Source organism: Chrysemys picta, chromosome 3, assembly GCF_011386835.1.
Source record: "Chrysemys picta bellii isolate R12L10 chromosome 3, ASM1138683v2, whole genome shotgun sequence".
NCBI classification, from domain to species: Eukaryota; Metazoa; Chordata; order Testudines; family Emydidae; genus Chrysemys; species Chrysemys picta.
The window spans coordinates 206,440,279-206,466,548 of record NC_088793.1 but is presented as its reverse complement, the minus strand read 5'-3'; the positions used below and the strand labels follow the sequence as shown (position 1 = coordinate 206,466,548).

General features: G+C 54.0%; 3 protein-coding genes across 25 annotated transcripts in view; 1 reads left to right on the top strand and 2 right to left on the bottom strand.

Annotated features, from left to right (window-relative positions):
• Nucleotides 1-2,516, bottom strand: part of LOC101937453 (cullin-9-like) — a 37,040-nt gene extending 34,524 nt beyond the window's left edge. For both annotated transcript variants that reach the window (XR_010600000.1, XM_065589878.1), the window contains exon 1: nt 2,325-2,516. Coding sequence is in view for 1 of the 2 variants with exons in the window: in XM_065589878.1 (XP_065445950.1) it covers nt 2,325-2,501 (177 nt within the window). In the remaining variant the exon portion in view is untranslated. The remainder of the gene's footprint in view (nt 1-2,324) is intronic.
• A 3,109-nt stretch (nt 2,517-5,625) lies between these two features.
• Nucleotides 5,626-10,408, bottom strand: MRPL2 (mitochondrial ribosomal protein L2). Of its 6 annotated transcripts, none has more exons than XM_065589885.1 (8): nt 10,262-10,405; nt 9,952-10,040; nt 9,580-9,748; nt 8,950-9,091; nt 8,620-8,735; nt 7,890-8,000; nt 6,438-6,511; nt 5,626-5,891 (listed from the first exon to the last, which is right to left on the bottom strand). In XM_065589885.1, the coding sequence occupies exons 1-8, from the start codon at nt 10,302-10,304 to the stop codon at nt 5,679-5,681; spliced, it is 957 nt and encodes a 318-aa protein (XP_065445957.1). In that variant the 5' UTR covers nt 10,305-10,405; the 3' UTR covers nt 5,626-5,678. The 6 variants fall into 6 exon arrangements, with proteins under 6 accessions (XP_065445957.1, XP_065445958.1, XP_065445959.1 ...); XM_065589886.1 differs by having other exon boundaries at nt 10,266-10,400; XM_065589887.1 differs by having other exon boundaries at nt 10,236-10,265.
• Nucleotides 10,409-17,449: 7,041 nt separating this feature from the next.
• The window catches only part of KLC4 (kinesin light chain 4), a 51,895-nt gene continuing 43,074 nt past the window's right edge, over nt 17,450-26,270 (top strand). For 2 of the 17 annotated variants that reach the window (XM_024104172.3, XM_024104173.3), the window contains exon 1: nt 17,483-17,698. The gene's annotated coding sequence lies outside the window, so the exon portion shown is untranslated. Of the gene's footprint in view, nt 17,699-17,972; nt 18,183-20,757; nt 20,846-21,358; nt 21,405-26,270 lie in introns of those variants that run through there. The other 15 variants (XM_065589871.1, XM_065589874.1, XM_042852773.2 and 12 more) reach the window with 14 other exon arrangements.

Genomic DNA, 26,270 nt, shown 5'->3' with positions numbered 1-26,270 from the left:
GAGAGCTCCTTTAGCATCTTTGTTGTCTAGGTTATGTCTACAGGAGGATAAAAGCCCCACAGCACAGTCACGTCTGGCCCAGGTCAGCTGACTTAGGCTTGTGGGGCTCAGGGCTACAAATTGCTGTGTAGACTTCTGGGCTCAGGCTGGAGCCAGAGCTCTGTAACCCTCCTCCCTTGCAGGGTCCCAGAGCTCAGGTTCCTGCCCAAGCCCACCCATCTACACAGCAGTTTTCAGCCACGAAGCCCGAACCCAAGTCAACTGACCCAAGCCAGACGTGGGCTTTTTATCCCCATGTAGACATAGCCCTAGAGGATCCACTGCCTGTTTGGCAGTTTTCCTGGTTCTGATGTACTTAAAATATTCTTACTGATAGTTTTTGCATCTTTACCAATTTAGGAATTTCCCCAGCTCAGATTAGCAGGGACACTGGGGATTTTTCACCTTCCTCTGCAGCACGAGGAGCGAATCACCTGCTCGTATACCTGGGCATGTCTCACCTCACCAAGTCCCTGCCATTGGTGCACCTCGGGCCTTCCTGTTCTCTGCCTGTAGCACTCAATAGTTTAGTCTCCTGAGGGCTGTAACACTTTGGTCTAATTTCAGTTGTTGGGTTTAATGTGCGGGTGCTGGGCGCTGCTGGTGGCCTGTGATTTACAGGAGGCCAGACTAGATGATCTGGTGGTCCCTTCTGGCCTTAAACGCTATGGGTACGTCTACACAGCATTTTGGAGCAAGCGTCCCAGCCTGGGTCACAGACTCTGGCTAACATGGCTCACCCTAGTTCTCTACAAATAGGTGTATAGAGCAGAGGCGGATTTACAGTAACACACAGGGTGCCCTGGCACGGGGCCCCCGGGCCAGGCAGCTGCGGGGGCAGAATCTGGCTCCTGGAGCTCCTGCTGCAGTGTCCGCACCCATCGGGAGCCAAGTTCCTCCATCCCCCACCTCCTCCCCAGAGCACGCCGCGTTTCTGCTCCTCCCCTGCAGCCAAACAGCTGTTTGCTGTGCCTTAGGGCGCTCTGGGAGGGAGGGAGGAAAAGAGAGAAGCAGGACCGCAGCGCACTCAGGGGAAGAGGTGGGGCGGTGATGGGGACTTGGGGAAGTGATGGAATGGGGGCAAGGAGGAGGTGGGGCGGGGAAGGGGATGGAATCAGGGCACAGCGAAGCAGAGGCAGGGCCCCCGCACTCCCTCTACACATACCCCCCTCAGCCTCCTGCCCTGAGCTGCTTAAATCCTTAACTCCCGCCCAGACCCCACACCCCAACCCTGAGCTGCCTCCCACATCCTAACACCTGCCCAGACCCCACACCCCAACCCTGAGCTGCCTCCCACATCCTAACACATGCCCAGACCCCACACCTCAATATTTTTTTTACATCTTTTTTTACTAAGCCCTCTTATAAGTGCTTTACAATAGTTAGCAAACAGCACAAACAATATTTGGAAAGATCGTTAAGTGGCCTGCCGAGACCCTCAGCAATTTTCCTGTGGTCTGTGAAAAAAACGTTAGACTACAAAAAACAATCCAGGTACCTCACTTCATTTTCATTTACTTCCTATTATTTATAAGAGGAGAAGGAGAAAGAAAAAAAGAATGAAAACCAGGGGCGGGGGGAGATGAGAGAGACTGTTCTTTTCCTTGGCTGGGTCCCGAGGGGGGCCCCCCAACAATGGAGCTGAGCACAGGGCCCCACTAACTCTAAACCCGCCACCGGTGCAGCCAGCACTTTGAAGGTGCAGCTTGGGCTGGGCCCCAGGCTCTCGGTCTGGAGCCGCCACCCCACTCCCTGGGCTCCCGAGCCCAGGCTCCAGCCGGGCTGCAGCTTCACAGCGCTGCCTACACGCGTGTTTAGCGCACTGGCCCCGCGAGCCGAGCCCAGCGTGGGAGGCTGGCTCAGGGCTGCTGTGGAGACATACGCTAAACACAGCCCAGCGAACCCTTCGCGGGGGCCACCGGGACCCCCGAAGTAGCTCAGTCCCTCCAGCAAGCCGCGGTCTGTGGGCAGGAGCGAGCCAGGCCCCTGGGCCCAGGTCTCACGGCTGCGAGGCGGCTCGCCCTGCCCAGCGCGGGGAGTGGGGCCACACGCAGCGGGCTGGGGGCCCGGGCTCCCCACAGCCCGGCCCCGGGGCACTCAGCAGCCCGCCCGCCCGGGCAAGCCCTGAGCGAGGGCGCTGGGCGCGGCGGCCTGGTGGGGGCCCCCCGGACCCCCCGCAACTCCCGCGGGGACCGGGCGGGGCCGCGGCCTCCCTTCGGCCCGGCCCGCTCGGGACAGCTAGGGGCGGGGCCAGACGGCTCCCAGGGGGCGGCTCTGCTCGTTACCTGCTCCCTCCAGCCGCTCCCGCGCCGCTTCCGGGTCCTTGACGCGTGCGCACCCCGCCCACTACGGCTCGCCGCTCGAGTCAAACCGCGGCAGTCGCGCCCGCCACAGGGAAGAGCCGGGCAGGAGGCCGTGCCCCCAGGTGGGGGCGGAGCCGCGCGCCAGGGCCCCTCCCCCATCCCCTCGCGCTGCAGGACTTATGGTCCTGGCCCCTGGAGCAAGCAGCACAGGGGACTCCCATCCCGGCGGCCTTCCAGTGACAGCCTGCACCTAGGAGTGGGTTTCCAAACCCTCCTGCCTCAGGTGCAGGGACCGTGGGTGCAGCAGGACTCTGCACCCAGGGAACTGGGTCTCCCTGAGAACAGTTGCCCATCCAAGGTCTGGGGATAGGGACGGTCTTGCTTGGATCTTCAGAACCTGGCATGTGAAGCAAACCCTCGTTCCCACAATCAGGTCCCATGGTTTACATAAACTAGCAGGGAGGCCCGGAGGCCCATCTCCCTGTCTGTTTCCACAGCTCAGCATGTTTGGAGTTCTTCCAGGAACACGTGACCCCACGCGCTGTGTCCCTAGCCTGTTTTCCAGAAGCTGGGAACGGGTGACAGGGGACAGGTCATTTGATGGCCTGTTCTGTTCATTCCCTCTGGGCATTGGCCACTGTTGGAAGACAGCATACTGGGCTAGATAAACCGTTGGTCTGACCCAGCATGGCCCTTATGTTCTTTTCCTTGAGTGTTTCTCTGTGTTTGTAACACTTGCTTTGGGGGAGTACAACATCCTTGTAATGTTTTCATCCTTCAATAACAGATACTATCCGCCTGAAACGCCATCTTAAAAGAATTTTCAGATCTTGAAATCTCATTTTTACAGAGTTTATAAACTAAACTAACTCATTGTCTCCCGTTGGGACCATCATGACCTCAGAAGTACCTCAAACAATCATCACCCTTCCACTCAGGCTCATTTGCATACCATGGTAGAAATGAATCCATGATGCGAGGGGAACTATGCATGTCAAAAGTTCTTACTGGTAGATGCCTTGGTTCACAACATCACTGCGCCTCAAAGTTCTGGAGCTGCTTAGTAGCAAATTAAGGGCCAGTTTGCCCATACATTCCAGCTGTTTTGCACTGCCCTGGAGTGGCACCAAGCAACCAGAGCAAACTGGTAGTCGGTTCATCCAAGTTTCCTTCTCAAGGTGGTATCGGAGTTCTACATCTTTGAGCCTGGTATCCTGTCATTTTCCCCCCACACCCACCCTGCTAAAGCCTTAATCCACATGCCTGCTGTGAAGAGTTCTGCTTGGAGGGGCTGAAGCCTTTAGAAAGGCCACCTGACGTTTTATTTTGTTTGACCCCTCCCCCTGGGGTAGTACCATTAATAACAGATCTGAGCAAATTGATTTTTTGGTTCAGTGGTCATGCTAAAAAAATAAATAAAAAAAACATTCGGGTCATTTTGAACAGAAACTGAATTGTTTTGGTTTTTCTTGCAAAAAACAAACCACAAAAAAAAAAAAAAACCCAACCACGTTGTCCAGATCAAACTCAAGGTTCAAAATGACATTTCATTTAACTTTTGGTAGGGTTTGGTTTGAAAATGTCAAAACATAACACTTCAGCGTTTCCAAAACAAAAACAAAACAGCCAACTTGAATTCAGGAATAGTTTTAGTGCCCCCCAAAAATCTACTCTTTGCCAAAAAAAACACCCAGCTCTAGTTACTAAGAGGGTACAGGTCTGTCTCATCTTACGCAGGGGTTCTGTTCCGCGGTTAGCGCGTAAAGTGAAAACCGCGTATAGTCAAAATTACGTTGAGTTCAATGGCGGGCGGGATCTACAGGTACAGTATTAAAATTGATATTTTTCTCTTTTGTTTTGTTTTTGCCGACCGCGTAAAGCTGAAATCGCGCATGTTAAATGTGTGTAAGATGGGACAGACCTGTGTTTCATGGTGCTGTGACTTGGCTGGCCTGACTGTGGAAAGTCATTCTATGCTCATTTTGTTAGAGGCAACTTGCTGAGCTCTGTAAAGCAGTAACACAGCCCTCCCTCCCTCCCTCTTACAGAACACGACTACTGGACTCAGCTACCAGGAGGGAATCCTGTTGTAGATTCAAGGTGGGGAGGCCCAACTCCCCCAGTCCCCAAAATTTCATTTTATATTGGGATCTCTGCATTTCAGGTGGCCAGGTTTTTTGTATGGATTTTTCCCCTTTGATTCTGGGTATCACAGTTCTGGGGTTAACTGCTCCTCTGATCCCCTTCCTGACCTCCTTAAGGGCCCCCATTCAGGTCTCAGGCTTCTTAGCCATCGGGGCACAGACCCATGTCCCTGTCACTCCAGGACAAGGATTTAGGCTTGCAACTCACTGTGCTTATCCCAGCAGGTCTGACCTTAGTCCAGCACCTGAAATTCATTCTCTCCCAGGGACAATGACAAGGTCGCCAGGGACAAATCTCTCCTACAGTTGAAACTGATTATGAGAAAGGCCCAGCAGTGGGAGCATGGACCCATGCCAGGCTTCTGTACCAAAGCAGCACCATATGGCTTTCTAAGCCAAGTCCCCCAAGGCAGCTTCCCCATAGGAAATGCAATGAGAGTGGCTATCTCCTCTTCAAGAGAAGGGCAGCCCAGCAGTACGTACCATCCAGCCATAACCCAAAAGGAGAATGTTGGGACTGTTCCAACCTCACTGTGGGACATCTAGTAGGTAACTGGTTGGCAACCCCATCATCGCTGCAGGTAACAGGACAGGGGAGTGGTTATCTCCCCAAATTCAGCCCCTCCAGAGCAGCCATAATCTGGAGAGGGATGCAGATTACTGGAGCGTCTCCAGCACCAGGAAGCGAGGTTCTTGGAAAGGGTCCAGTAACTTCAGTAGGGAGGGGGACCAACTGGTAGGCTCTGACCCGTGAGCAGCCCCCCACACCTTCACAGAGAACAGGATCTTTACCGTGCTAGGCCCAGGAGGTTAGGTTCAGTTCCCTTGCAGTGGATAGGGCTCTGGGAAATGGGGAAGATGCATGGACTAGGATTCCTGCAGATGCTGAAGGGGACAGAACACAGGGCAAATCCATTTAACACTCCAGGAATTCATTAGCCCCTTCCCCACCTCTATGGCCCAAGGCTCAGACGAGCCCAGCGGCTGGGAGTCAGCAGCCCCATACCCACACTCTAGGGGGTCTGAACATGCCGGTGGTGCCAAGGCTAGGTTCACACAAGCAGTACGCGGAGCCTGCTAGCACTGATCCCATCAGGGCACTCCTGCAGTTGTGCACAGAGCAGATGCTGTAGGACAAGTGAGAGCTGAGGGGCTGATTTTATTGAGAGCCATTGGGGGAGAGTGCCAGGTGTCAAGCCCGAGCTGCTGCGGTGGGCAGGTTGACGTAGCTCTTCATGGGTGGGAGTGGCTTGATCTTGCGTCCCGCCCAGCCACCCTTGCGGTGCCATAAGCCACTGTGCGGGCGCCTCCCCAGCCAGCGGTTCCGGCCGGCTTTCCCAATGATCCGCTTGTTGTGGTCAACGTTGGAAACTCGCCCCACGGTGGCCAGGCAGGTCTCCAGCACCTGCCAGAGGAAGAGAGAGGCTGTGAGCAGGAGCGCACCCGGGGTAGACAGCACCCAGGGTAGGGCTGCCTAGGGAGAGTTCTTGGCCCCTCCTGCCAAGAAGCTCCTCTGCCTGCGCCCACAGCCCCAGCCCCAACAGCTGCGTGTCCTCTCATGGAACCCCTCCGACGTGTGGGAGGCCTGGCAGGCACTGGTCTGCCCCCACTGCACCAGGGCAGGTGCCTCCCACTGCTGGACCCCACCCATGGGATGGGCCAGGCTAGAGAATACAGCTGAGACAAAGACCAGAGGCTGGGGGCCAGCTGGGTAGGGGAGTCCCCTAACTTAGGGTAGAGCTGAGAGCCAGGCCTCATCCCTCCCTGCCTCAGCTCAGTGGCCTGTCCACACTGGGATACGTATCCAGGGCCAGGTCTCTGCTCCACAGGTCTGAGCCCATACAGCCAGGGCAGATCCAGTCACATTTCATCCTCTGGCTGCTGACATTGCTCAGAGCCCAGGGCAGAGAAGCATCTGCATGCCACCCTCATCCCCCTCGCCCCCCTCTACCTGCATGTGTCTTTTAGAGGGCAGCTGCACGATGGCCGTTCCATTCACCTTCCTCAGCAACACCCCACAGGTCCCTGCAGCACACAAGGAGAGGGCAGGCTAGTTTCTGGCTTCCATTAGCAACCAGTCCCTTGCCAGCAACCTCCTCCCTTAGCAAATGATCCCTTGCCAGCAAACCAGCTGAAGCCCTCTGCAGTGCCTCAGAGAGAAGTGGCTCCATCCCAGATGCACAGAGCCCTCACCTCTTCCCTTGTCACTGAAGGAGGCGGGCGGGAGGGGACAAAGGCACTCGGGATTTTCATACTCACAAGAAGGGAGTGTTCCAGACTCAACGGGTAAGGAACCCCTGCCCCCTGGCCTGGGGCAGGCAGATAGCTTTGGGAAGGGCCCTACGCCCTGGGAGTGCCCTGCTGGGAGCACTGCTCACCCACTGGGACAAGATATTAGCTCCTTCCCCAACCAGGAGTTGCTGTTTTGGGATGTCAGGCCTCACAACTGAGGCTAGGGGAGAGCTGTATAACCGGCAAAGCAATAGGAAATATTCTCCCCATCCTGGGGCAGAGCTGCCAGAGCAGGGACCTTGAACCAAGATGGTGAAGGAGGGCAAAGGCCCAGGATACCAGCCTGGAATCAGCATTGGTTCCCTGGTACCACAGCACCCACAGGTCCTTGCCTCCCCAGGGCTGGGCACCCCCCCACCGGTCACCTCAGACCAGCACCCGCAGGTCCCTGCCTCTCCGGAACTGGGCACCCCCCCGCTGGCCACCTCAGACCAGCACCTGCAGATCCCCACCTCCCCGGGGCTGGGCACCCCCCCCACCAGTCACCTCAGACCAGCACCCACAGGTACCTGCCTCTCCGGGACTGGGCACCCCAAGCCAGCCACCTCAGACCAGCACCCACAGGTCCCTGCCTCTCCGGGACTGGGCACCCCAAGCCAGCCACCTCAGACCAGCACCCACAGGTCCCTGCCTCTCCGGGACTGGGCACCCCAAGCCAGCCACCGCAGACCAGCACCCGCAGGTCCCTGCCTCTCCGGGACTGGGCACCCCAAGCCAGCCACCTCAGACCAGCACCCGCAGGTCCCTGCCTCTCCGGGACTGGGCACCTCAAGCCGGCCACCTCAGACCAGCACCTGCAGATCCCCACCTCCCCAGGGCTGAGCACCCCCCCGCCGGTCACCTCAGACCAGCACCCACAGGTCCCTGCCTCTCCGGGACTGGGCACCCCAAGCCGGCCACCTCAGACCAGCACCAAAGCCAGAGGAAGCTGCTCAGTCCCCAACAAGGTGGAGTGAGGGAGAACCTAGGATATAGCCTGCCTGGAGGCAAACCAAACGGATCCAGTCATCTGGCCTCTACTCAACCCCATCCAGGCTGCTCTCCTCGAACTGAGGGACAAGACCAGATCTGCTTTAATGCTGGTTGTGATCCTGGCGAGGGTCCATCTCACCTGCTGCTCGGATGTACTGCGCTCCTTTCCCAGGGTGGCTTTCCAGGTTATTGATCAGGGTCCCCACAGGCAGAGCTCCCAATGGGTATGCATCCCCCTCATTGGCAGAGACTGAAAGACAAAGCCCCATCCGTGTGCTAGCACCAAGTCTGCTGATCACAGCGACTGCAGGGAGGCCTAAATGGGGCTTCTCCAGCTCCCAATCCCAGCAGAAGGCCCCACAGTAACTTCCCACCTGGCCTAACCCCCTCACTCCATGGCAGGGCCAGCACAGGCTCTGACCCTGCAGCGCAGACTCCAGGGCAATGTCTTGGTTTGGGTTTTTGCCTCACCCTCAGGACAGGCTCTCACAGCAGGATGAGAACATCTAAAGTTCTCCCAACCATCATTCAACATTTCCCCTCGGAGACTGTTCAACCAACCCCCCTGTATCCCTGCATCAGAGGGTCCCGGCTGGTGTCCCAGAGAGCTGGCTGCACATGGGAGACTGGCTCCTTCCAGCTGACACCGTATCCGAAGCAGCTACAAGTCCCAGTGTAGACGGAGTGATGTGGTGTGACTCTGAGGGAGGGTCTCCATGGAGATGTGCTGCACTAACAGTGAGCTTGAGCAGCTATGCCCCATGGCAGATGCTGTTCTGAAGCTTGCAAGAGGCAGCAGTGCAGCCCCTGCCAAGGGGAGCCAAGCCCTATGCCCTGGGATTCACCCAGAGCAGCTTGCCCAAACTCACCTGCCATCCTGCCTATGTGCCCTGAGGTTTTGAGGAGGTCACCAGGCTGCATGTTTTCTGTCGCAATGATCCAGCGTTTCTGCTTGCCGCCAGCCACCAGGGCGATATCAGCCGACCTGCCTCAGACAAAGAGGAGCTCAGTGAGGGCCCTGGGGCGGGGAGAGCAGCAAGACTACCAGCCTCACACAGCATGAGACAGCTTTACTGTTTACCATGGGCCCCACAGTGCCTCCCACCCCACATAGGGCAGCCAGGCCCATGCACGTCCCCCTCACACCCCAGACACGTCCCCAAGCAAAAACCTGATCCACAGTCCTCACTGCCGCTCACCTGCAGGGGTCGTAGCGGACCTGGATCACCTTCTCCTCGTAGGGGCCGGACTCGGCCCCAGGTACATAGCGCAGTCGCTGGAAGTCAATCATGCGGTAGCGCTGCTTGTGCCCCCCGCCGATCCCATGCACAGCGATACGACCTGCACAGACAGCCAGAGTCAGCCAGCCATCCTTGAGCCGGCTCCATCCACTCCTGGGCCCTGACCCAACTCCTCAGGAAGCAACCACCCCTCAACTCCTTCAGGAGACACTGATTCCCCCCCAGGTGCCAGATGTGCCGTCTCCTGCATCCATCCACACACTTGCTCTGTTTATGGAAGGAAGCATCTGGCCACACCTGGTCATTCTCAGCCCCCAGCGTAGCTTCCTGCAGCTCACTGTCCCAGCATAGCCTAGATGCTAACAATGCACCTGGGCTGCATGCAGGAAGAGTGGGCTCCACAAACAAGACAGAGCCCCGGAAAGCAGACCCTTCCTAGCCCCACGGGATGGACCTTGGGCCATTAACTTCTCTGCTTCCTCTATCACCCCGCAGGTGAACGGGGTCCCTTGAGGGTAACCCTGAAGCCCGTTTTCACCCAGCTACCCCAGTCTGGTGGGTTGCAGGGAATCTGCACTCTAGACATACCTGTGTGATCACGGCCACCTGTCTTTTTCATGCCAATGGGTCTGGTGGTGTATTTGATCCTGCATTTCCACATGGGGTCGTTGGTGGAGAGGGTGGAGGAAGTGCTGAATCCATGGCACGGAGGGAGGAGGTTCCCCCCAAGGCAGACCAGCCTGGGAGCTTGGGCTCTCTGGGAAATCCAAAACAAACGTGCAGCTCTGAGAACAGAGCCCTCCAGCCCCACGTTGGAAGTGACGGGGACTTATACCAGATCTACCAGATGTGGGGCGAGCTTGCCACCAGGTCCCTTACCGAGCCCACCCTACTCCGGCCAGGCTGCACCCACCCACCCTCCTCCTCCCCTCCTAAGGCGGAAGGGCCGCGGGCCGGTACCTGCGGGAGGCTCGGGGCAGAAGACAGCAGCAGGGCCCCTAAGGCCCGAGTCAGGCTCGACACAGCCATTGGGGCAGCACTGCCGGCGGCTGGGGAGAGAGCAGAGACAGCGGGATCAGCACGGAGTGGGGCCCACACCTCTCTCCCCTCCCCCACGCGCGCGCGCCCAGCCCGGCGGGGGGGCCCACACCTCACTCCCCTCCCCCACGCGCGCGCGCCCAGCCCGGCGGGGGGGGGGGCCACGCACGCGCGCGCACACGGCCCGGCGGGGGGGCCCACCCCACCACAGAGCACGGGGGGCCTCCCTCACTCACTGCACGGCGTCCCCGCTTCCCCCGGCCCCGGCTGAGCATGCGCGCCCGGCCCGAGGGGGCGGGGCCGGGGGAGGATCCCGCCTGTCTGGCCGTGACCGGCGCAGGCCCGGACGGAGCCGGGCCCCGCCCCCAGCCACAGAGCGCGGGGCGGGGCGTGTCTTGACTCCGCCCCTCGAGCAAGTCCTGCTCTCCAGCTCTGAGCCCCAGTCCCCCCAGCTGGGCCAAGGCGGCTGGTGCTAGCGCAGCCCGGGGCCTAGGGTGGCCAGATGTCCCGATTTTATAGGGACAATCCTGATTTTTGGGTCGTTTTCTTATATAGGCTCCTATTACCCCCCACCCCCGTTCTGATTTTTCACACTTGCTGTCTGGTCACCCTACCGGGGCCGGTCCATCCCCAACAGGAAACGCCTGTTCCGGTGGGATCCATGTGGAGAGTAACTGAAGGGTGAACAAGCCTTGCAGCCATGCCATTATCTCCAACCAAGCCTCGCCCGGCCAGGGAACCGAGAGCGAAGGTCCCACTTCTGGTCCATCCATCCTGGGGCCGAAATCCACCACTAAGGATCCTAGGGTGACCAGATGTCCCGATTTTATAGGGACAGTCCTGATATTTGGGTCTTTTTCTTATATAGGCTCCTATTACCCCCCACCCCCGCCCCGATTTTTCACATTTGCCGTCTGGTCACACTAAAGGCTCCACACAGCCTTACAACCATCCCCTCTAAGACCCAGACCATTGTGATGGAGGTGTTATAGGGTATGTTTACACTGCCAAGGATAGGGTGACCAGACAGCAAGTGTGAAAAATTGGGACGGGGGTGGGGGGTAATAGGAACCTATATAAGAAACAGACCCCAAAATCGTGACTGTCAGTACAAAATCAGGACACCTGGTCACCCTAGCCAAGGAAAACCTGCCGCGCTCAGTCTCAGAGCCCAGGTCGATTTATGGGCTCACAGAGCTAAAACCAGCAGTGCAACTCTTCAGGCCCAGGCTCTGAAACGCAGCGAGAAGGGAGGGTCAGCCAGAACCCAAACATCTACACTGCTAGGGTCAGCCCCACAGCTGGGTTGTGAGACTGGGGGCCATGGGTTTTTCTTTGCACTGTAGATGTACCCTAAGTGTTTCTGATCCCAAAGTAGATTAGAGTCATTTTTAACGACATGTTGAATTATTTACTTCTTTCCCTCAGTGGCATAGCCAGGTGGAGGGAAGAGAGGGAGCGGGAAAAAAAAGGAGCCACCCGCTGCGGTGCTTTTACTGACAGGGCAGCGCTCCGGGTCTTCGGCGGCGGGACCTTCACTCGCTCTGCAGGTCTTCGGCGGCATTTCAGCGATAAAACTCCAGTGCTGCCACAGACACCCAGAGTGAGTGAAGGAAGGTCCCGCTGCCAAAGACCCGGAGCGCCGCCCCGTCAGTAAAAGCGCCGCAGCGGGTGGTGCCTTTTTTTCCCCTGCTCCGGAGTAAAATTAAAAAGGCGCCACTCGTGCTGGGTGGGGGAGCGGCCGCTGCCCTGCTCCCCCCCTAGCTACGCTACTGCTTTCCCTGCTCATGGTGTCACTATAGGAAGATTTAAGGGTGTTTGGGTGTCACTTAACTGTGCTTTTCCAAACCGTAACTTGTTTGGTTTGGGGATAATTACAACATCCCTGTAATGCTTTTTGCCCTAAATCACTATTACATATTCTTAACAGTAATTCCATTTTAACATCATGTTTGTGTGGTTGGGTTTGTTAAATTAAGAACACTGCACGTGAGCCCTAACCAAGATACCCCAAGAGAGAAAGAGAATGCTCCCATGGGACATATCCAATTATTTGAAGATTTCCAGTATCAACTTTATTTTTATTTTTTTGAATGCTAACTTTTCAGCGCAGATTCACCTGTGCACCAAGGCACTCCAGCCAGGAAAGATGGGTTTATAGCGGCTTTGCATTGCCAGAGCACACTGATGAATCTGGCCAGTAGTCTGTAATCGACGGTCACGGTTGGTTCTTTGAGGGCTGTTAGTGAGATCAGTGCTATGTGAAACGATAGAAGGGAGAACCCAGTCCCTAAGTCCCACTGTGTCTGTTCACCAGTGCTCTTCTCTCACTTCCCCTGCCTGTGCAGCCTCAGTGTGCAGTGGCGCCAGAGGGCATGGCTACACTTCCAGATGTCGAGCGCTTTGAGTTACACCAGCCTTCGTAGAGCGCAGTAGGGAAAGCGCTGCAGTCTGTCCACACTGACAGCTTCAAGTGCACTGGCATGGCCACATTTGCGGCACTTGCAGCGGTGCATTATGGGCAGCTATCCCAGCATGCAAGTGACCGCAACATGCTTTTCAAATGGGTGGGGTGTGTTAGTCCATTGTTAAGATCATTCAAGATAAAGAAAAGATACATCATCTCTTAAAGGATCCAGTTCTTAAGTAACTTTTTCCTGTACATTTTTAGAAAACTCATTCTGTGCCCCTTGAACTGCTGTAAGTTTAAGGAGGAAATGCTGTGCTTTTCATATAGAATAAAGAGGATGACTCCCTTCTTAAAGTGCAAATTGGAAGTCAACCTTGAGTCACACCCTCTGTAATTCCCCTAATTGGTATTTTTCCTGCTGTTGGGGCGGGGAGTCTTGCTTGGTCTGGGTCTTGTTATTGCTGGGTATTGTTGGTTGGGCTGCGTGTCATTTTGCCATTGCGGAGGCCAGAGATGCACTGGGTATAACTGGGCTGGGGCCTGAGTCAGGTGTCACTCCTGAGGGGAGTGTAGGTGGAATTAGGCCTGTGCTTGGCAAGGGGAGCTGGGCTACATTTCCATAACACAGAGCATGCTTGTTGCATCCGAAGAAGTGAGGTTTTTACTCACGAAAGCTTATGCCCAAATAAATCTGTTAGTCTTTAAGGTGCCACCAGACTCTTTGTTGTTTTTGTAGATACAGACTAACACGGCTACCCCCTGATACTTGGTGAGTAGAATTTGGCTGGGTATGTAGGGCCAGGTTTTCTTAGTGTGGAGTGTGGTTGGCAAGGGAAATTGGTCAGGCTGCCTTAGCACTAGGTGTGGTTGCTGAGGGGCCAAATTTCATAAATGTTAAGGCCAGAAGGGACATTATGATGATCTTTTCTGACCTCCTGCATAACACAGGCAGGAGAATCTCACACAGTGATCAAGCCCATCACTTCTGGCTGAGCCTTTTAAAAAGAGATCTCGGTTTTATTTATAGATTCCAAGTGACAGAGAATCCTTCATGGTCTAAAATGTACCCCTTATTTCTAGTCTGAATTATAAGAAATCTCTTACCCATGAAGGTACTTGTAGACGGGGAATAATCTTCTTTTGAATAAACTAAGTAGATTGAACTTCTTTAGTCTCTCACTACAAGGCAAGTTTTCCAGACCTCGAAACATCCTTTTTGTTCTTTTCAGAACTTTTCCAGTTTCTCAAAAACATTCTTTTTGGTGTGTAGATGGCAGAACAGGACACAGTATCTGGTAATGTGCCCACCAGTGCTGTAACCAGAGGTGATGCCCTTTCTACTTGATGTTCTCCCGCTTATACATCCAAGGATTGTGTTGGCTCTTTTAGCCATAGCATCACATAGGGAGTTCATGCTGAGCTCGTTATCTGTCATAATCCTGAAGTCCTTTTCAGGGTCACTGCATTATAGATAAAGTCCCCATATTGTAAGTATGACCTACTTTATTTTTTCCTAGGCCTCGTATTTGTCTTGTATTAAACACATTTTGTTTGAATGGGCCCAAGTTACCAAGTGACCCTGATGTCTCTGTATGACTGCCCTGTTCTTATAATTATATACCATTCTGACAGCATTGGTGTCATCTGCACATTTCATCAGCACTGCTTTTATATTTACTTTCGGAAACTAGACAAGCCATTTACAACACAAACTTTGCCTCTCTACAAAGGAAAAAGGATACTAAACTGCTACATGCCACAAGGAGCCACTACAGTAGTTCCCTTAACCCACCCAACAATATTATTAATCTTTCCAGCTATACTCTTAGCCCAGCAGAAGAGTCTGTCCTATCTCGGGGCCTCTCCTTTTGTCCCTCCAGACCCACGAACGTGATACAGTTCTGCGGTGACCTAGAATCCTACTTTCAACGTCTCCGACTCAAAGAATATTTCCAACATACCTCTGAACAGCATACTAACCCACAGAATCCTCCCTACCAGCACAACAACAAAAAAAGGATTCTGCGTGGACTCCTCCGGACGGTCGAAACAACAGACTTCTACATAGAGTGCTTCCGTCAACGTGCAAAGGCTGAAATTGTGGAAAAGCAACATCACTTGCCCCATAACCTCAGTCATGCTGAACACAACGCTATCTACAGCCTCAGAAATAACTCTGACATCATAATCAAAAAAGCTGACAAAGGAGGTGCTGTCATCATCATGAATAAATTGGAATATGACCAAGAGGCTGCTAGACAGCTCTCTAACACCACATTCTACAGGCCATTATCCTCTGATCCCACTGAGGATTACCTAAAGAAACTACACCATCTGCTAAAAAAACTCCCTGACAAAGCACAGGAACAAATCTGTACAGACACATGCCTAGAACCCCGACCAGGGGTATTTTATTTGCTACCCAAATCCATAAACCTGGAAATCCTGGATGCCTCATCATCTCAGGCATTGGCACCCTAACATCAGGATTGTCTGGCTATGTGGACTCTCTCCTCAGGCCCTACACTCCCAGCTATCTTCGAGACACCACTGACTTCCTGAGGAAACTACAATCCATCGATGATCTTCCAGAAAACACCATCCTGGCCACTATGGATGTAGAAGCCCTCTACACCAATATTCCACACAAAGATGGACTACAAGCTATCAGGAACAGTATCCCCGATAATGTCACAGCTAACCTGATGGCTGAACTTTGTGACTTTGTCCTCACCCACAACTATTTCACATTTGGGGACAATGTATACCTTCAAGTCAGCGGCACTGCTATGGGTACCCGCATGGCCCCACAGTATGCCAACATTTTTATGTCTGGCTTAGGGGACGAGAGCTAAGGAAGCATTGTTCTAATGCCCCTACTCTACTTACGCTACATTGATGACATCTTCATCATCTGGACCCATGAAAAAGAAGCCCTTGAGGAATTCCACCATGATTTCAATAATTTCCATCCCACCATCAACCTCAGCCTAGATCAATTCACACAAGCGGTCCATTTCCTGGACACTACTGTGCTAATAAGCGATGGTCACATAAATACCACCCTATACCGGAAACCTACTGACTACTATACTTACCTACAAAAAGAAGAACAGGAGTACTAGGTGCCACAAGTACTCCTGTTCTTCTTTTTGCGGATACAGACTAACACGGCTGCTACTCTGAAACCTATACTTACCTACATGCCTCCAGCTTCCATCCAGGACACACCACACGATCCATTGTCTACAGCCAAGCTCTAAGATACAACTGCATTTGCTCCAATCCCTCAAACAGAGACAAGCACCTACAAGATCTCTATCAAGCATTCTTAAAACTACAATACACACCTGCTGAAGTGAAAAAAACAGATTGACAGAGCCAGACGAGTACCCAGAAGTCACCTCCTACAAGACAGGCCCAACAAAGAAAATAACAGAACACCACTAGCTGTCACCTTCAGCCCCCAACTAAAACCTCTTCAGCGCATCATCAAAGATCTACAACCTATCCTGAAAGATGATCCCTCACTCTCACAGATCTTGGGAGACAGACCTGTCCTCGCTTACAGACAACCCCCCCAACCTGAAGCAAATACTCACCAGCAACCACACATCACTGAACAAAAACACTGACCCAGAAACCTATCCTTGCAACAAAGCCCGATGCCAGCTCTGCCCACATATCTATTCAAGTGATATCATCATAGGACCTAATCACATCAGCCACGCCATCAGGGGCTCGTTCACCTGCACATCTAACAATGTGATATATGCCATCATGTGTCAGCAATGCCCCTCTGCCATGTATATTGGCCAAACCGGACAGTCTCTACGCAAAAGAATAAATGGACACAAATCTGACATCAGGAATCATAACATTCAAAAACCAGTAGGAGAACATTTTAACCTGTCTGGTCACTCAATGACAGACCTGCGGGTGGCAATTTTGCAACAAAAAAGCTTCAAAAACAGACTCCAATAAGAAACTGCTGGGCTTGAATTGATATGCAAATTAGATACAATAAATTTAGGCTTAAATAGAGACTGGGAATGGCTGAGCCATTACAAACATTGAATCTATCTCCCCATGTAAGTACTCTCACACTTCTTATCAAACTGTCTGTACTGGGCTATCTTGATTATCACTTCAAAAAATTTTTTCCCCACTTACTTAATTGGCCTCTCAGAGCTGGTAAGACAACTCCCCACCTGTTCATGCTCTCTGTATGTGTATATATATATATCTCCTCAATATATGTTCCACTCTATATGCATCCGAAGAAGTGGGCTGTAGCCCACGAAAGCTTATGCTCAATTACATTTGTTAGTCTCTCAGGTGCCACAACTACTCCTGTTCTTTTTGATAAAAATATGAAGCAGTATGAGGCCTAGAACAGATCTGCGTGGTACCCCCTAGAAATGATTCCTTCACAATTTCTTCTGGAGATCTATCAGTCAGCCAGCTTTCAATCCATTCAATAGAAGCGACATTCCTCACAGATAGTGCTTTATTTTAAACCCGTGTCACGTGAGACTCAATCAGAGGACGCGTTTGGACTTCCATCAGCGCCGTCCACACCAGGGGTACCGTCCTCCGGGTCTGTTGTCTCTTCAGCAAGACCCCCCCTTGAGTGTGTTTGACGAGACCTATTTCCCACAAACTATGTTATGTGGCTTGCTGCACCCCGTTACACATCACCCCGGCAGCACCAGTGCTGGCACTGGGGGGCTCCGCACTCCCTGGCTTGCAGGGGTTTCCATCATACGCAGGGGTCACAGTTTGGTTCCCAGGACCCCCACTAGACACCCCCCACCAGCGCCCCTGCCCGAGGGCCGCGTGGCCAGGCCTCAGGACCCCAGGGAGCTGGCAGCCCAGCTGGTCCTCGCCCTGGCCGGGCTCTCACCAGGGCAAGGGACCAGCGCATCCCCACAGCGCGCGCCCCGCCCGCAGGGAGCGGCTCTGCACCAGGCCGCGCGCGCGCGCGCGCGGTTACCCGGCCCCCAGCGCAGCGGGGCGCGCGCCCAACGGACGGGCCCAGCCTTCGCGCGGCTGAGGGGGGGCCTGTCAGAACGGCCTGGCAGGGCGGGGGGCGGGGCGGTTGCTAGGGCACGTTACGTGCCCCACGGGAACCCCCGCCTCCCCGCGGGGCATTGTGGGAAGCGGCCGCCGGGCTGAGGCGAACGACCTGGATTTAAAGGGACCGGCCCGGCTGCGCTGAGGGGACGGTCGGAGCCAGCGGGCCCCGCCGAGTGAGGGGTGAGTGAGGCGGCCCTTGCCCCCGCCCCCGCCGGGAACTGGCGGCCCGCGCCCGGCAAGCCGGGTCCCCGCCCCCTCCCCCGGGCTGCTGCCGGCCTGCCCCGAGCGGCTCGCTCCCGGGCGGGCTCGCCCGGGCCAGCCGCGGGCCGGGGGCGGTGACAGGCCTGGGGGCCCTGGCACCGGCGGGGGGCGGGTCCGGGCGGAGCTGGCGCGCCCGGTCCCGCGGAGGCGCTGGCGCTGCCGGCCGCTCTGGGGCGGGGGAGGGAGTTGGCAGAGGCCGCCGCTGGGCAGGGGGTGAGGTCATATCCCGAGCGAGCCCCGCCGGCCCCGGCCCCAGCCCCGAGCAGCCCGCTGACAGGTGCCGCTGGGTGCCCGGGGCAGGGGAGAAACTCCCCCACTCCGCTCCGGGGAGAGCCCTGGCTGTCCCGTGCGACACCGTCTGCGCCCTGGGCAGCCATGGCCGAAGGCGAAAGACCCTGTTAAGGTGCGTGAGGCATTGGAGAGAGAAGAATGGGGACAATCGCTCTGCCACGCAAAGGGCCCTGGGCTGGGACTCCAGAGAGCTGGGCGCTAGTCCCTTCCTCGCCCTGCCACTGGCCCATTGCCTGGCTATGGACGTGTCACTCGGCTCTGGGATCGCGGGGATGTGGCTAGTCCCTTCCTCGCCCTGCCACTGGCCCATTGCCTGGCCACGGACACATCACTCAGCTCTGGGATCGCGGGGTTGTGGCTAGTCCCTTCCTAGCCCTGCTACTGGCCCATTGCCTGGCCACGGACACGTCACTCCGCTCTGGGATCGCGGGGTTGTGGCTAGTCCCTTCCTAGCCCTGCCACTGGCCCATTGCCTGGCCATGGACACTTCACTCGGCTCTGGGATCGCGGGGATGTGGCTAGTCCCTTCCTAGCCCTGCCACTGGCCCATTCCTGGCCACGGACACGTCACTCCGCTCTGGGATCGCGGGGATGTGGCTAGTCCCTTCCTCGCCCTGCCACTGGCCCATTCCTGGCCACGGACACGTCACTCCGCTCTGGGATCGCGGGGTTGTGGCTAGTCCCTTCCTAGCCCTGCCACTGGCCCATTGCCTGGCTATGGACGCATCACTCGGCTCTGGGATCGCGGGGATGTGGCTAGTCCCTTCCTAGCCCTGCCAGTGGCCCATTGCCTGGCCATGGACACATCACTCTGCTCTGGGATCGCGGGGATGTGGCTAGTCCCTTCCTAGCCCTGCCACTGGCCCATTCCTGGCCACGGACACGTCACTCAGCTCTGGGATCGCGGGGTTGTGGCTAGTCCCTTCTTAGCCCTGCCACTGGCCCATTGCCTGGCCACGGACACGTCACTCAGCTCTGGGATCGCGGGGATGTGGCTAGGAGCTGTGGGATGCAGAGAAGGAAGATGTAGTGACTGTGAGGGAAGGCTTCCTAGCGGTCAGGCACTCCTGTGAATGAAGTCCCAATGGAAGAGGAAACACTCCTACTTGGAGTAAGGATAGGGTGACCAGATGTCCCTATTTTATAGGGACAGTCCTAATATTTGGGGCTTTTTCTTCTATAGGCACCTATTACCCCCACCCCTGTCCTGATTTTTCACACTTGCTGTCTGGTCACCCTATGCAGGGGGCACTTGGCCAGTGCTGTGCTAGGATGGCAAAGAGGGTCTGGCAAAGGCATGAAAGTAACCAGGCCCTTCACCTGTCCTGCCTTGTGTGCGCCTTAGCAAAGGCCTTAATGATCAGTGAAGGCAGAGCTGGGTATGAAACCCATGATGAGCGTCCAGGCCTGTGTAGGAGGCAAAGTCCTCAATTCAAGCTGGGGCAGAGTTGAAGTGTGGTGATTCACACGCTGTCTCTACTTGTCTAAACTAATAATTAGTAGAAAATTTACAACAATTGGACCTCCTGATTGAAGAGCACTTTGAGGCTCCGTTGATTGTCAGGAAGGCAACAATCCATGTTACCTTACCCCCGGTGTTTACAAGGGAAAGAATCCGGGTCAACTGAATCAGAGCAGACTTGGTTGATTGGGAGGCGGGGTGGACACAACATAATGGAACAATCAACATACTCCACTCTGACAGCAGTCAGTCAAATCTCTTATTTGCTGTCCGAGAGTCCCTGAAATCAACCCCACCCCCAGGCTTCTGCATGGCAATGCCTTAGCTGGAAGCCAGCTTTGGGTAGCTTTCAGGGACTGCAATTTTTGCCTCCTTGATATTTCCCAGCCATGTTCCCCCACTTAAGCTACTGCTCCCCTTTAGTAAAACCCCTGCTCTGCCCTTCCAGAGGTGCATGTCTACTGGCTGTGCTCCTTCTGCACAGCAGAGGGATGGGGGAACATGGCCAGCACTGAAGAAACTAGAGGCTGCAGTCTGTGGATGGCCTGATGAGGAGCTGCCCAGAAGAAGGCAGGGCTATTCTGGGATGGGTCCATAGTTGAGGAAGCATTTCTGAAATGGGGCGGGGGGATACTTTCCAGAGGGGAGATTGGGGAGGGAACAGCAGAGATGGAACTTAGCTGTCAGAGTAAGAAGTTTTGCTGACTGAGAGAGCTGCCTTCTTTGGGTTTGTCAGCATTGTAATTCAAGTTAATTGAGTGCCAGTTAACTGTTGTTAGCTAATACCGCTGTACATGCTGATCCTGGACACTACGAAGTCTGCAGGAGTGTGGCATGGTGCAGCACTTGGCCTTGTGTGCCTGTTTGTGTTTGAAGAATTAATCCTATGCATTACGTACTGAGGTGTTGTTTCATTTTGTGAAACCTCTATGGAGTCCCCTTTTTTCCATGGAGGGATGGGACGAGGGGGTGAAAATCTCCACAAATCTGTGTAAGATCATACTGCAGGCTTTAAAAATTCCCAGCCCTTGGCTCTGGTGCCATGTAGCCATCCATCTAACAGGGATGCTCCATCTCTGTCTAGGTCCCAATGCCCCCCTCTGTCTTCTGATAATGTTTATGACCAGGGTTAACACAACCTCAGAAGTTCTCTCGAAATAACTGACTGCAAATGAAAATACCCACTTGATGACCATACTGACTCCCTTCTCTCCCCTGTGCCAAGGTACCTGTCTGCTTTAATGAGCAGGGTATTCAGATCTGCATGCTATGCATAGAGAGAGGTTTGGTGGAAGGTGGCCTCCCTCTGGAAGGTAAGAACTTCCACTTGAATGAGAGGGTGCATAGGAAAGGTGTAGTGGGACTGGGTAGATGTTGTTTCTGGGTAATGTCTGGAGAATGGGTTGTGAAATTATGGTCTTTTGGATGTAGTGGGTAGTTGAGAAGGGCGTGGTGGAGGCATTTGCTCTGCATATGGAGGCAGGGTGTTGACATCTGGCTAGTAATGTGTAGGTGAACTGGAGGATACTCTGTGGCCATGCAAAGTTGTGGGGGGTGATGGTTTGCAGTCCATGCTGGAATATAGGCAGGTGTCAGAGTTCCTGGTCTGAAGGTTGAAGAGGGGCAGGCATGTGGTATTAAGCTTGTTTGGGAAATAGTGCAACTTAACATATAAACCTCTATTTCAGAGATTGTATGAACTGGTGAGTATCATCTTCCCTGTTAACATCTGTATTAACAAAGGCCTAGGTTTTAACAGTAATGCTGCTTGCTTTCCACCCAGTGTAACAGCCTTAATTCTAAGCAACGGGTGTGTTTGTTCACAGGGACTCTGAACTCTTGTTAATTGCTGGAGCAGCTGCAACTCTCTGGGTAAGGTACAGGTGGGGCTGGACTTGAGCTTCCTTAGAAGCGCAGGGCAGAGTTAATATTTACTCCTAATCAAGAAAAGGTTCCTTTGGCTTGGCAGAGGCACAGTAACGAGACTTGCCTTGTACTTTAGAAATTACTAGGTGTTTCCTCTCCAGACTGAGTGGAAACCAGCCCCATCTGATGCATGAGTAAAGCTCCTAGCCCCAGAGAGCCAGGCGGATTCCTTACCCTCTGTGTGCATTTTCCCTTTACAAAAGGTAAAGTGCCAGGGGGCGTAGGGTGACCAGACGTCCCGATTTTGTCGGGACTGTCCCGATATTTGCTCGTTTGTCCCGCGTCCCGACCAATGTTTGGTCGGGACACTGGACAAACAAGCAATTTTTGCCCTCCGCTCTGGCTCGCGCCCCCTCCCTCGCCCCAACTCCGCCCCCTCCTTCCCCCATTGGATAGCTCCCCAAATCCTCGCCCTGGCCCCACCCCCTCAACTGCCCCATTGGATCCCTCCCCAAATCCCCGCCTCTTTCCGAAGCACGCCGCATTCCTCCTCCCTCCCAGGCAAGCGCTGGAGGGAGGAGGCCCGGGGACAGCGGGGTGAGTCCGGCCTGGCCCTGGCCCAATCGCAGGCAGGAGGGCGGGGGGGTACCTGCAGGGGGGCAGCCCCGGGTCCAGCCTGGGGAACCGGCTCCCTACGCGCCCATGGGTGGGGGGGCAGCAGCTGTCCGCGTGGGGACTCTGGTTCCTCGGGGCTTCACCTCCGCCACGTGCGCTCCGGCCCCGGAGGGGTGTAGTTGGCGCTGGGTGCCAGGCAGATGCCTCTGCCTGACACGCGGCGAGGGAGAGGCGGAGTAGCAGCTGGAAGGGCCGGTCGGGCTGCGGCTCTGCCGCAGTGCTGGGGATAATTAGAGTCTGTCTGCCTCCGGGGGGCAGGGCGGGGGGAGCAGTGCATGCCTGGCTGGGTGTGCGACCCTAGGTGAGGCGATCCCGTCCCGCGATGCTTGGGCGAGTCCCGGCCTGGGGGCCGCGGCAAGGTCCCGCTTCTCCAGCGGGGTGTAGCCCAGTGGCGCGAAGGTAGCTACAGCTCTGCACTCCCGGGCCCGCGGGGAGCTGAAGCCTGCCAGGGAAGGGGCTGCCACACGCTGGCGCGCCCGCGGCCAGCCCAGGACGGTCTCCGCGCAGGGACTTGGCGGGGGTGCTCCCCCTGTCCGTGCCCATCTCCGCGGCATCGGGCTCCGGGCGGGGGTTGTTGCATCCCGGGACCCGGGGGCCGCTGTTTACTGGCACCAGCCTAGGCACTTCCCGCTTGTTTGTGCTTTTTTTTTTTTTTTTTTCTCCTCCCTACCGGCTTTTTTATTTTTTGGCTCCGCCCCCCCCCCCCCCCCCCCCCCCGCGTCCCGATATTTCGCCTCTCTGATCTGGTCACCCTAAGGGGGCGGGGGAGCCTGTCCTGAGAGGAAGTGTTTTTTGGGGGTAGACGCAGTTGTTGTGCAGAGCGCTGTACACAGTCAATCCCTAGCCTGAGGATCTGACAGTCTAGCTAGGCCATGTCTTCACTGCTAGAAAAGGTGGGTTTTACAGTGAGATCACTAGCCAACATTTGCTGTGTTTCTGTGGAGCCCTAGCGGAGCTGAGATGCTGGAGTGTTTACTGTGATGTAGCAAGGTAAGGTCAGCACTGCACCTCTGCCCTGGTTTGCCCTCACTGCGCTACATCGCGGTAAAACTATAGTGGCTTGTCTTTACTAGGATTCTGCAGTGAGATGGCAAATGCACGTTAGTTATATCCTGGTGAAAACATAACTTTGAGACAAGGCACAACAAGTGGGTACAACAAACATTCAGCAGGAGAGGGTGAATAATATTCCTTATTGATGCCCTGCAGAATCTGGGTGAAGAGAGCATTGGGCTGGGCTCCTTCCCTTTTCCCTAGGGACTACCTAGGACAGGGCCAGAACCCTGAGGCTGCAGGCCACGTAGCTGGGGGAGAGAGCACAGACTAGGGAGCCATTTTAGGGAGTGTTCCAATGGCAGCATGACCCTGCTCATTTTGCCCCATGAATGGGGTTGTTTTTGTGCAGGTGGACCAGGCTGAAGGGTGGGCACCTTTGAGCAGGACGGCTGGGAACAAAAACTAACTGCCAAGCTGTGCTTCCTGGCAGTCTGGTGGATGTCAGCCTGTCAGTGATTGTGTGGCCACCTTGTCTAGTCAGATTGTGAACTCTGGGCAGGGTCTGTCTCTCTTGTTCTGTGCGTATACAGTGCCTAGCACTGCAGGGCCCTACGTGCTACTGTTCTACAAATAGCTAATAACCCGGCAGTGCCAGAGGGAGCTATTGCTAATTTGAGGGTTCCTTAAGCTCCACATGTTTGGCCTGAGAGGCTAGGGCAGGGCTCACACTGAGAATGTGGATATGAGTGATTCCAAACAGGGTTGATGACTGAATGTCTCCCTGAAACCCAGCAAATCCTTGGTCACCTGTTGGGGGCAGAGGGAGAAGGTGGTGGCATCAGCACTCTGAGCCAGGTACTGTCTCTAGGATCCCACTCCAGAGAACAGCAAGGCAGGAAGCTTTGATGATAACTGTAGGGCAGGACCCTCTTGGTATATGGTGACAGCTTGGCGCTGTGCTATGCTCGCTGGGATTTCCACTGCCTCCCAGAGGCAGAAGCCTGTGTGGGTTTGGCACACCATGCTGATGGTTTTCTCCAGCATTGTTCAGCCTTCTTGTGCTCCCGGGAGAGTCTTGATGGTTTCTCTGTAGCCTGGCTGCACCTCCTCCCTAACCCACTGCAGCAGTGGGAGGTTGGTTGCTGAGCTGCCTAATGTCTGTCTTCCTGTGAAGGGAGGTCAGAGCAGCAGCAGATGCTATCGTCTCTGTGTACGTGACTGCATCCTGCAGTCCTCCGGTGTCCACCGCATCCCTGGGAGTAGGAATGCTAATACCTGACAGGCTTCTGCAGGACTCCAGGTACCGCTCCTTTCTAGTGCAGGGTGGGGGTGGGATGAGTCACATCCTGGGGAAGGAGGGAGGGCTGGCTCGGTACCTTCCTGTAACAAAGGACTATACTTGGCCATGCTTTTGCAGTGAGCTAGAGTGGAAGCCTCCTCTTGGGAGGTTCCAAACTAGACTAGACAATCCTGGTAAATGTGCAAGGGTGTTCCTACTGTACTGGCCTCCAGCAATGGGCTGTGTGGGATATGAGGGGGGTTTCTTTGTCTGTTAGGAAAGATCCCTGTGTCCCTGCTGCAGGACAAAGCACAAGAGAATGTGCCATGTTCTTTTTGCTTCTCTGTGACAATTTCAGAGCCTGGAAGCCTGTCTGCTTTCTAAAAAGCTTTTCTTTATCTTCTGCCTTTACTTTAAAACTGTCCAAAGTGTCAGGTCTTGTTTTTCTGGAGTGTCCCTGGGGGCAGGGGCTCAGCTGTAGTCAAGGAGCTTTCTCACCACTTAATTAGAGGTGTGGGGAATTTTGTACAAAGAGACCTTTTATCCCAAGTGTTTGTGTTTTGATCGGTACTAACAAAAAATAATTTGAAATGGCTGAGAAAAGAAAATCCCTGCTTTAGATCAGTCAGATCCTGCTTCCCTAGTGTTGGTGATGTCATAACCCTACTGTTTAACTAGGTGGCCCTCAGGTAAATGAGTCCTAAATTATTATTATGAAAATAAATCCTTAAAGCCTCCTTTTATGTCTTAAAAAGGGCCCAAGTCTCTCCCTAGGATGAACATCCTAGGCCCCTTGTCACTTATTCTCAGCAGAGAATCCGTTATTTTTCTCTTACATGGGGTATACAACTAAATTGACTTTCCTTTCCCCCATCACCTCATCATCTCGTCATGTTACTTGTTCACTAGAATCCATGGCCTCTTTTATGTATAAATACAGTCCCACCCCCTCTGCTACCTCATCAAGGGCAGTCACCATTACAAAATTTTGCTACTTGCAGAGGCAACACTGTTAACACCTCCTACATACTGGGTACCAGAATATCTGGGAAGGCAGTAAAGTGAATGATTTACAAAGGTATTTGTAAATATGTTAAAGGTGACCACCATCTCTCTCTACATACTGTTATGTCTCCCCTCACCATAACATCTGAGCACTCAGGGGTCCCTGTATCCCATTGCTTTATCCAGTCCCACAGCATCTGATACCATGTCCTGGAAGTTAAGGATGGAACAAACTATTAGGGCCCATCAAGTAGGAGAAAGTGGTTATATTACCACTGTATTTTCAGGGTGGATTGATTCAAATCACCCATTTTAATAATTTAAATTTTCAAGCAGGAAATCTTGAGTTTAAAAAAATTGATGAATTAACTTTATCTTGCATTTGTACTCTTTAATTAGCTTCCTAAAGAGATGTTGATTCTTATTGGTTGGTAACCATTAAAATATGAACTAAATATAGTCTTTACACTAAATTTTTTTGCTAAGCAGGAGGATAAGTAAATGTGTATAAATCTAGTGTAAGCAATTATATGCTTACTTTACATTTATCAGATTCTTTAATTTTTACATGTTTTACTATGGTGTATGATGTATTTCTTATTTACTAGATTAATCTCTCATTTTGTGAATTGTCTCATGCTCTTAGATGAAAATGTGAATTAAATAAAAATGGACAAAAACACTTAAACGTTTATATTAGTTAAGTAAAACTACCTTAGTGTGCTGGATATATATAAATTTTTTCGAAGTGTATCGTAACATATTTTGTTGAAAACTAAGGAGGTGTTATTCGTAGATGGTTCATTGAATTGATTGTTTCTGGTCAACGTTGTAGTAAGAAAAGAGCCCCGAGAATGATTAAAGGATTGAAAGACATGCCTTCTAATGGTAGACTCAAGGAGCTGAATCTCTTTAGC

What these genes read in the sequence shown, in the direction of transcription:
- MRPL2 (XM_065589882.1), bottom strand. Translation starts at nt 10,304, where the DNA reads ATGCTCAGCCGGGGCCGGGGGAAGCGGGGACGCCGTGCAGTGA. An exon ending in AGGTGGCCGTGATCACACAG is followed by an intron (nt 9,092 to 9,579) that starts GTATGTCTAGAG and finishes CTGTCTGTGCAG; the next exon opens with GTCGTATCGCTGTGCATGGG. An exon ending in GCAGTACATCCGAGCAGCAG is followed by an intron (nt 7,643 to 7,889) that starts GTGAGATGGACC and finishes CCGGAGAGGCAG; the next exon opens with GGACCTGTGGGTGCTGGTCT.